At 40.9% G+C, this 11,170-nt stretch overlaps 1 protein-coding gene across 1 annotated transcript in view; it reads left to right on the top strand.

Annotated features, from left to right (window-relative positions):
* The first annotated feature begins 469 nt into the window (after positions 1-469).
* CMPK1 (cytidine/uridine monophosphate kinase 1) overlaps positions 470-11,170 on the top strand; it is a 35,671-nt gene continuing 24,970 nt past the window's right edge. Inside the window, exon 1 of the mRNA XM_052637610.1 lies at positions 470-667. Within this exon, the coding sequence (XP_052493570.1) occupies positions 497-667 (171 nt within the window). The 5' untranslated portion in view covers positions 470-496. The remainder of the gene's footprint in view (positions 668-11,170) is intronic.

The raw sequence follows: 11,170 nt of genomic DNA, 5'->3' as shown, positions 1-11,170 counted from the left end.
CCTATCCTTACGTCTTGGCTTATATATCATCTCTTCAGAAGTCTGACTACCATAGCCAAATTACATTCGTCTCTTGTTATTCCTCTGTTTGGTTCCTTCAAAGCCAATATTGCTATTTGCATTTATTTACTCGTGTTAATTTGTTCAGGTCGGCTGCCTACCCTCTGGAATTTAAACTTGCGAGCAGATACAACGGATCGTGCTCTCCCGTAGGCCATGTGCCAGGCGCCAGCACAGGCCCTACACTAGCTGGCTCAACACCCGCGGACAGAACGAATGAATGAGCCCTCAGAGGGGCGGGGAGGACTCGGGCGCGGCCGAGGAAAGAGCAGCGGAAGCCCCGCCTCTTCCGGCCGCAGCGCGGACGCCTTGGCAGCCACGGCGGCGGGGCCGCGACGGGCGCCGGCTCGGCCCGCCCTCTTCTCCGCGCCCCGCCCCGCGCCAACGCCGGCCCGGCTGCTGTCAGCTCTCTGAGCGTCCGACCCAGCCGCGGTGCATGCTTAGCCGCTGCGGCCGCCGGCTGCTGCACGTCCTAGGCCTTAGCTTTCCGCTGCTGACCGGCCGGCCACTTTTCCTCTTTCCGCATCGCTTCATGAAGCCGCAGGTCGTGTTCGTTCTCGGCGGTCCCGGCGCCGGAAAGGGGACTCAGTGCGCCCGCATCGTTGAGGTGAGGCCCGGGCAGCCGGCAGGCTCCCTGGGCTTGACTGGACACTAGGCTGGCCCGTCCCGCCGCGCGCGGCTGTCCGCGCCCCCCACCCCTACCCCACCACCGAACCGCGGACTACGAGTCCCGGCGGCCGGTGCACCGCGGATTTGGCGGTGGTCGAGGGTCCGCCGGCGCGCTGCATGTCGGGACTGGTAGTCCACGTCCGCCCGCCCCGGGGGCGCCCAGAAAGGAAGGGGATCGCTTGGGGTTGCTTTGTTCCTGCACCCCTGTTCCCTTACATTTTGGGGGCCAAGTTCGTCTGGAGAGTCGGCTGGGAGAGGGATCCCGGGAGGGTCCGCTTCCGTGGACCCCGAGCGCGTAAAAGGTCAGAGTACCACTGGTTGTGGGGCGAGTGGCGGCTGTGTCGATTTGGGTTAGAGGTCGGGGTGTGCCCACAGCTACCTCAGGAGAGACCGGTTTTTTCAGCCCTCCCCTTCCCACAGGCCCTCTGAACTCTAAACAGGTAACTAAACTGGTCTTTACTCTAGAAAGGAGCCCCGGGCGACAGGGCTTTAGGTGTTCTGGGATCTGCTGATTGCTTTTTCTGAACCCGTTATGGTTAGTACCCAGCCCTAAAGCCCAACCCGCTTTCGTGAGGTTGGAAAAGCGTGGAGTATGAGATGAAACTTCAACCTCTGGCCCGGCTGCCAACTCACGCCTAGCCTGTTGGCCAGGTCACTTCCTCTCTCCGAGTCTCCGTTGTCCCCACTAGAATAGTAGAGGCTGTGCACGCAGATTTAAACTCAATATGAAATGCCTCCCAACTCTAAAATGGTGTTATTCTCCCCCTCCCCCCCAAAGTGTGAAAAGGTTACCGGTTCAATTCCGTTAACAATTTTCGAATAGATAAAGTGATTAGCTGCAGTGTGGGTTAAAGACTTACTGGAGTATCCGGGGAATGTTTGGGAGAGGAGGAAGACAAGAGATACCTAGAAACAGGAGAGGGACCAGTCGTGCTGTAAAACACCAGAGAATTCTTGTGAAACTCAGACCAAAAAGATTTTGACCCAGAACTTCTAAAATTATTCCCTCCTCTGTTCCAGGATATGGCTTTTATTCGTTCGGTTCAGTTGCTCAGTCGTGTCCATGGACTGCAGCACGCGGGCCTTCCCTGTCCATCACCAACTGCCCGAGCTTGCTCAAACTCGTGACTTTTATTAGCTTTGGGATTTTACTCCTCTCTCAGGTTCATACAGCCCACTCCTGTACTATATTTTATTCTCTAAAGAGCATCCAGAAATAGTCAGATGGTAACATAAATATCTTCATTATGTGTTTTATAGCTGTATTGATAATTGTTGATCAGTTGTAGGAATATAAGTGGAACTAAATCAACCAAGAAATAGATAAAAAAAAATTTTCTGCTTATTTTTGTTGGTTCTTTTCACTTTTTAAAAGACATGACAATTTATTTCAAGTTTTCGTTGTATGTATGAAATAACTGACATGTAAATGGCATGATAGGGGAAGGAGAAAAGACTTTACTTTTGTGTTTGTTTTAATTTTTACTGGAGTATAGTTGATTTACAGTGTTGTGACAGTTTCAGGTGTAGAGCAAAGTGAATCAGTTTTACATGAAGGACTGATGCTGAAGCTGGAACTCCAATAGTTTGGCCAGCTGATGTGAAGAACCGACTCACTGGGAAAGACCTTGATGCTGGGAAAGATTGAAGGCAGGAAAAGGGGACGACAGAGGATGAGATGGTTGGATGGCATCACTGACACGATGGTCATGAGTTTGAATAGGCTCCGGAAGTTGGTGATGGACAGGGAGGCCTGGCATGCTGCAGTCCTGGCGTGCTGCAGTCCATGGGATGGCAAAGAGTCAGACACGACTGAGCAACTGAACTAATACATATATCCACCTATTTAAAGATTATTTTCCCATACAGGTCATCACAGAGTATTGAGTAGAGTTTCCTGTAGTATACAGTAGGTCCCTGTTGGTTATCTGTGCTATAGACGTTAGTGTATAGCTCAGTTGCTCAGTCCTGTCTGACTCTTTGCGACCCCATGGACTGTAGCCCACCAGGCTCCTCTGTCCATGGGGATTCTCCAGGCAAGAATACTGGAGTGGGTTGCCATGCCCTTATCCAGGAGATCTTCCCAACCCAGGTCTCCCCCATTGCAGGCTGATTCTTTACTGTCTGAGCCACCAGGGAAGCCCAAGAATACTGGAATGGATAGCCTATCCCTCCCTTCTCTAGGGAATCTTCCCGAACCAAGAATCAAACCAGGGTCTTCTGCATTGTAAGTAGATTCTTTACCAGCTGAGCTACCAGGGAAGCATTCTATACACAGTAGTGTGTGTATGTCAATCCTAATATCTCAGTTTATCCCTCCCTCATTCCCTTCCCCATTGGTAAGTTTGTTTTCTATATCTGTGACTCTGTTTTGTACCAAATTTTTTAGATTTCACATGTAAGTGATATCATATGCTTCTTGTTTTTCTCTGACTGACTTCACTCAGTATGACAGTTTCTAGGTCCATTCATGTTGTGGCAGATGGCACTGTTTCGTTCTTTACTATGGCAGGGCAATACTGCACTGTATATGTGTCACATATTTTCATCCATTCCTTTGTCTGTGAATGGTTAGGTTACTTCCATATCCTGGTGATTGTAAATAGTGCTGCAGTAAACGTTGAGGTGCATGTGTTTCTGAATCATGGTTCTCTCCAGATATGCCCAGGAGTGGGATTGCTGGATCATATGGTAGCTTTATTTTTAGTTTTTTAAGGAGCTTCCATACTGTTCTCCATAGTGGCTGTACCAGATTACATTTCACCAACAATGAAGGAGGATTCTCTTTTCTCCACACCATCTCCAGCATTTATTGTTTGTAGATTTATGGATGATGGCCATTCTGACTGGTGTGAGGTGACACCTCATTGTAGCTTGGATTTACGTTTCTCTAACAATTTGTGACGATGTAGTGATGCCTTTTAGCCCTCTGATGTTTTCTTTGGAGAAATGTCTGTTTAGATCTTCTACCCATTTTTTGATTGGAATTTTTGGGTTTTTTCGATATTGAGCTGCACGAGCTATTTGTATATTTAGGAGATTAATCCCTTGTTACTTTGTTTGCAAATACTTTCTCGAATTCTGATGAGCCATTTACTAGAATCAAACAAATGTAGGTTCAGACCATAACCCTAACTATTCCATTTACTATCACTTTAGTCCCAGAGAAATTGTTACTTTTAGCTTGTTTCCTCTGTAAAAAGGGAGAAGTAATACCTATCTGGTGTGGCATTTGTGAATATAAAATGAGATAAAATATCTGGTATAAATAGATGCAGATAATTTTTTCCCTCTATTTTAGAGTTCCTGCTCTTAATTTATGAGACTGGTTATTTTTACTTTGAAGTACACTGTAGTATTACTTTTAAAAATTGGTTTATGATTGATGTATTTGAAAGCACTGAAGTATTTTGTTTCTGACTCATTATGTGACTTTAAGTGTCCACACCCAAGCTAATGATATCCATGTTACTCCACTGGATTAAACATTATCTCTACATTCTGTAACTAGTATTTATTCTCGACTTTGTTTGATAATGGCTGGCAAGATTTTAAACCTGTTAAGAATTAGAAGATTTCCATGATGAAACATGTTCTATAATATATTATCCTATTCTTTAAAATTTCAACAATTATATGAGCTTAAACTCTTTTAAACTGTTACTTTTTATTCCAAATAGTTTATAATCTAGTAATTGCTGCCTTCTAGCAGATTAAACAGTGGAACGTCTATGGTCAGTCAAGTCAGAGGTTTTTTGGTTTTGTTTTTTCTTTTGTGAGTCTATTGCATTTTGACTCAATGCTTTATTATGCGGGCAAATGTAAGCTGAGTCCCAAACAGTGTAATTTCTGGAACTAATTGTTCTTCTGTAGGGAAAAAGTTATATAATAAAGGTTGAAGTCCCCAACTATCATGCCATTGCTAATTCAGCTCACAGGGTACCTGAAATGTGGCTGAGATAGAATTATTCCTTTGGGAAAATTAAATTAATTTCCAACTCAGGCCACCAGAAGTACTTCTTTGGGCCCTGGCCACAGAACCTGAGACTGTCTGGCTCTCTAGGTCCTGGGACTTTGGAATTGTGGTTGTGTCACAGTTGTGACACAGTTGTGGTTGTTTTTCTGGCTGTGAATTCTGCTTCTGCTTCTTGCTCACCCAGACCTTGAGGAAGAAAAGGCAAATCTGATACAGTATCTTCTGAAAGTGTTGTGAACTGGGAAGGAAAGATTGGAAGGAGGCTTTGAGGTTAAATTTTGCCCATTTATTTGAACTGATCTTTTTCAGTTTTATTTTATAACTAATTGTTTCAAGTCTGTTTTCTCATCCTCATTTTGTTTATGAAGATTAATCATTTCCTAAATCAGTGCAATCAAGACTCAGGTTCTCAGAGTGGAGTTATTATTATTGTGACTAAAGGGGACAACAGAGGATGAGATTCTTGGATAGCATCACCGACTCAATGGACATGAGTTTGAGCAAACTCCAGAAGATGGTGAAGCACAGGGAAGCCTGGTGTGTGGCAGTCCATGGGGTCACAGAGAGTGGGAGATGACTTAAAGACCGAACAACAACAACAAAAATCTGATGTTAGGATACCATGTCATTTTTTAATTTTTTAAATTAAGCTTTGTTTGTATTGTTTTGGCCCAAGGAAAATCATGATGCTATAACCTAAACTTGTCTAAAAACCGTAACCACAATTTTGCATCTGTTAGCTAAGATGTTTAAATCTACTGTCTTTTAAGGATGGTGAACATTTTGGTTAAATGAACAAATTATGCTAAAGCTTATATTCATGTCAAATTCCTTTTTGAAGCACCCCAAAAGCATTTTTATCATGTTCTGTGTTATAATTTCCTCCAGGACCTCTATGAGTAGTTTATATTTTGTATTCTACATGCTGATCAGTTCAGTCGCTCAGTCGTGTCTGACTCTTTGCGACCCCATGGACTGCAGCACGCCAGGCCTCCCTGTCTATCACCCACTCCCAGAGTTTACTCAAACTCATGTCCATTGAGTTGGTGATGCCATCCAACCATCTCATCCTCTGTCGTCCACTTCTCCTCCTGCCTTCAGTCTTTCTCAGCATCAAGGTCTTTTCCAGTGAGTCAGTTCTTTACATCAGGTGGCCAAAGTATAGGAGCTTCAGCTTCAACATCAGTCCTTCCAATGAATATTCAAGGTTGATTTCCAGGATTGACTGGCTTAATCTCCTTGCTTTCCAGGGGACTCTCAAGAATCTTTTTTCCAACACCACAATTCGAAAGCATCAATTCTTCGGCGCTCAGCTTTCCTTACGGTCCAGCGTCTCACATCACATATGTATGTGACTACTGGAAAAACCATAGCTTTGACTATATGGACTTTTGTTGGCAAAATAATGTGTCTGCTTTTTAATATGCTGTCTAGGTTTGTCATAGCTTTTCTTCCAAGGAGCAAGTGTCTTTTAATTTCATGGCTGCAGTCACCACCTGCAGTGATTTTGGAGCCCAAGAAAAGAGAAGTCTGACACTGTTTCCATTGTTTCCTGCTGTACTTAGAAAGTTTTGGGTGATACTGATTTTAAGTATGCATTATAGAAATCAGAAACTCTATTTTATTTATCTTTTTGTCTCTAGTGTTGAACATTGTGCCTGGTACATAATAGATGCTTAGTAAGTGTTCTTTGAATGAACAGTTATATAGCACAGCAGTTTGTCTTGAGGATGTAAAAAATTTAAAACTCAGTCCCCAGGGGGCGCCCAAGTAGCAGTGCTTCCAGTTTCAGGACCATAAGTGTTTGATTGAAACCTCTTTCTCTGATTTCTCATGTAACACTTCAGTTTACTCTCAGTGAGAAAATGGTATAGTTGTAAGAATCTGATGAGCATTCTAAAATTTTCAAACTCCTGAATACAAATCCCCAAAGCGAACTATCACTCATTAAAGAAACTAGGAAGATCCACTGGACAACTAGATTTTAAGTTGGTTTATTTAAAGTAAAGTTTAAATCATCTCTGGAGAGTCCATAGAATCCTCAACTCTCCCAGATCAGTGTCATCTCATTAAAGGTAATTGTAATGTGGAGTTTCTGTTGTCCTTAAGAATTTGGAGGAGGGAGAGTATGTTCAGATTATTTACTGTTCTTACTTTTGAAAACTTTTTTTTTCTTTCTGTTTTAAGTTACAATTGTAATACATAGTTGTTACAATTGTAATACATAGTTGTTGATGACTCTAACCTGAGGTCACCAGTGTTAACTGTCTGGTATTAACTCTTTCTCAATATTTTACAAATAAAAGTGCATATGTTTACCTTTTTTACCTCCAAGTGGGATTATTCTGTTTTTTATGGAATGTGTCATGGCTCTCCTCTTAGGTCTCTACACATAGACTTAACTCATTTTTATCAGTAGCTACAGAACAGTCCATAGTACGGATGTTACAGTAGCATAGTTGTACCGTTCCCCCACTATTGCTAGACATTTGGCATACTTTTCAGGAATTAGTTTGCTGTTGCAAACAGTGCTTCAGTAAACTTCCTTGTAAATATAATATTGCATATGGATGCTTTTATTTTTGCAAGCAAGATTCCTAAAAGTAGGATTGCTAAGTCAGAAGATAAATGCATTTTAATTTTAATTGATAATAGTTTACTTTTCAAAAACATTGTACTTAATTACATTTCTACAGCGGTGTAGGTTTTTTTTTTTTTACTAGCACTGGATAGTTATCAGTCATTTTAATTTTTGCACATTTGTTCATCTCTTCCTCAGAGTTTTCCTGAATAACTCATTTTTTTCTCAAGAAGTCCATTAAGGTGAAAGGCATAACTAGACTTAAAAAAAATTTCCCTGTACTTGTCATTTATTCAGAAAACAGTCTTTGCGAGCTGGGCACTATGATAGTTGCTAAGGTGAATAAGGCATGGACCCTGCTGTCAAAAGTTTACAATGAGCTGGGAGATATGAAAGTTAAACAGTGACTACTGCAGGAAAAGAGTGGTAAATCCTATGATGGAAAGAAACCAAATAGACCGTTTAGATAAGGGACATTTAAATTACAGTTCATTTGGTCAGGGAAAGCTTCCTGGGGGGCAGTGAATATGTATGAGCTGACTTTTGAAGGACAGCAGGAAAGAAGCAGCCAGGAGATGTGTTGTGGTGGAGAACACTTAAAGCAGAGTTACCCTTGCACAGAGGAGTTGGAGCTTTCAATTCTGAGAAAAGCCTAACAAGAGTAAATCAATGCAAGTGAGACTGTCCCAGAAAACACTTCCTGAACTCGAACTATTTGCTCTGTGTTGGGAGATACCAACCTCTAGGGGCTCTTAATTTAGAGTGAAGATGGACACGTACTTAATATAATTTCATGAGAAAGGATATGAAATATTTTTGCGAATATTAAAGTTTAACAGATTGTTTTAAAATTGTTTATTGGGAGTTCCCTGGTGACCTAATGGTTAGGATTCTGGACTTTCCACTGCTGTAGCCTGGTTTCAGTCTCTGGCCAGGGAACTGAGATCCCTCAAGCCATGCAGTGTGGCCAAAAACAAAACAAACGAAAAATGATTTGTCTTTTAGTTTTGCCTCCCAAACTAGATTGTAACGTCTTCAAGGATAGGGACCCTGTCTTTTGCCGTTGCTCCTTCTACTGCATGGTGTTTAAAAAGCCTACTTATTCTTCAGTTCTTAGCGTAATACGAAGATTCCCAAACATTCACAGTTCATAGTGTCCTTCGTGTCTCCGTACTTTCTTTCACAAACACCTTAGTTTAAAATAAATATATTTATTATGTAATTATATTAATTAATTATATTTATCTAGTAATTAGATCCAAACAATGCTTAAGTATTTTCTAACAATCTAGTAGCTATTTAAAGAAAAAGTACATATAAGCTAAAAGGAAAAAGTAGCAGCTTTATTTCATTGTCAAATCACTTACTGATGGGATGTAAATACCTGTTAGGCACTGCCCAGTTTCTCATACCTTGGAATCAGATTGGACGCTTCCATCCTCATTTCCTTTTCCACTTTAATTTTTATGTGGTACTTATTTTTATTACAGCAGCTGCCCACCAAAAAGTCAGCATCACAAAGATGTGTCTTCAAAAAGAATATGCATGATCTAAGGTTGGAATTGTGAGCTACCCTGAGCTAATAGTTCATGATATCTAATAGATGTTCAGTATTGCTCTATTTCCCTGAAAAATGTAGATCCAGGGCACTCTTGTGAATTCGCTACAGTCCTCCAGGGCACTGTGGCATACAGTTTGGGAACCTTGAGCTAAAAATGACTTCCTCAGTGAAACTAGCCCTCACGTTTTTAGACTAGGTCAGATTTCTCAATTATGTGCTCTATCAGTTATAATTCTTTCGTCCTTTATGATAGTTACCAGTTTTTAATTATGTTGTCCTTTATAACATATCTGTTTGCAGACCACCTTTAACTTTATTGGATTGTCTCCTCCATTATACCATAAGCTCCATAAAGATGAGAGCCTTAAGATTTCTAAATTTACTCTCACATCTTTAGTGTGTAGTACAATGTCTGGCATAAATTGATGCTCAATAAACATTTGTTAAGTAGATTTTGAAGCCAGTCATAAAAGATTTTTGCCATTTTGTAAGTTACTTAAATGTTTGGCTCTTTGGTTTTCTCCTCTGGACATTTGTGATACTGATCTACTCTATAGGGTGATTATGAGGATTAACCAAGAGAATCCATGTAGTAAAATGTCTGGCACAGTGCCTGCTTTGTATTAGTCACTTATCATAACGTGGGCATCTCTCTCCTTTCCTATTCTGTGCTTGCCTATCCATAGTCAACGAAGGAAGTGTCTTGAGCAGTGTAAGTAGCTACACTTTGGTTGGCATTCTTAGTTGTTAGACTGAAGAAAGATGGATTTGAAAGGGCATGAACAAACGCCCGGCTGCCATCCTAGTGTGTTGTCTGCTAGGCAGGATGTAGAGTTCAGACTTGAGAGTTAGGCCGTCTAGGGGTGAGTCTTTATCGTAGCACATGCGGTGTGTGAGAGCTTAGCGAAGGGTTAGTTTCTGGGCCTCAGTGTCCTCATTTGTGAAAGGGGAATGATAATAATATATACTGTCTGCCTCAGAATGGTTTGTGAGGAGTATATGAGCTAATGTATATAAAGTACTTAGAGCAGTGCCTGGTACATGGTAAGTCCTTTATAAATATGTTTATTATTATCATCGTCATTTTACTGTTCCTGTGTTAATTTTACCTGCTCTTCTGCCACCCCTACTACTTCAACCTTCTTTTGATTGCTTAAGATTTTTTTCCCTCATGATTTATTCCTTCCTACTTTGGAAGCTATACAATCTCTTTTTAGTGGTTACACTAGAAATTTTAAGTGCACATATTATTTAACTTAAGTCTAATATTAATATTTTTACTATTCTCTAAACAATACACCTTAGGACCCTTGACTCTATTTTCTATCTTATTCTGTTTTCTCTCTTTTTTCAGGATTTTAATTCTATATTGACTTTTTTTTTAATCCCTACAAATGACCTGTTAATGTTTTATACAAATGTTTGTTTGGAATAATATGCATAATTATAATAATAATAAATTGTTATAATAAAAAATACATACCACTTTCTGTATTAACCATTTATTTTTGCACCTCAGACCTTCTTACTGAGATCATTTTCTTTCTTGAAGTATATCCTTTAGAAGTTTCTTTAATCAGTATAGGCTTGTGGTTAGGAAGTTTTGCTGTTTTCTCTGCATGGTAGGTTCTTCTTTCCTAGGTCAAGCACCGAGGGTACCATGGTTCAGAGGTCCTGACTTTATGTGGAATTCATTGATCCGACCTCCAGTCCTGCGTAGGCTCAGCCTTTGTCTCTTCTCCCTTCTTTGTGGCCTATTAAATCCTAGGCTCCAGCCACTTGTGATTTGGGGATGGGGATGTCCCCAGGGCAGCCACAAATCCAGCACTCTCCAATTCGTCTGGACTTGTGCTTTCTTGATTTATATAAAGTTGAATTAGTCTTTTAATTTTTGGCAAGCTCAGTCATGCTTTGAAAGGTAATAATAGTAAAATTATATGTTAATAACTACATGAGTGTGCTGTGCTCGGAGGGATTCTGAATGAATATTCCAGCCCCATCAAAATTAGACACCTCTACCTAAGTCTGCCCTAGCTCAGAATACCTCTTTAGTTCTGGTTCTTCCCGGTATCCTTAATCCCACTGAAATCTACTTCATTTACATCCTTCTGGTTAATGTTTTTAGTGACGGTAGTCAGTTAAACACCACATTCTAGTTAAGATGCTAATAGGAGAGGACTGCAATCTGAAAGCTCTCCGAAAGTCACAAAGGAATACAGTATTTTTTTTCTTTTTTTAGGATTATAGTATTTGTAACGGTGTCCTTCTGAATTGAAATTCAGAGCATTTTGGAGAAACCTCTCTTGTAGTGAGACTTTTAGAC

The sequence above is a fragment of the Budorcas taxicolor genome, chromosome 3 (assembly GCF_023091745.1).
Source record: "Budorcas taxicolor isolate Tak-1 chromosome 3, Takin1.1, whole genome shotgun sequence".
NCBI classification, from domain to species: domain Eukaryota; kingdom Metazoa; phylum Chordata; class Mammalia; order Artiodactyla; family Bovidae; genus Budorcas; species Budorcas taxicolor.
This window is presented reverse-complemented; position numbering and strand designations above follow the sequence as displayed.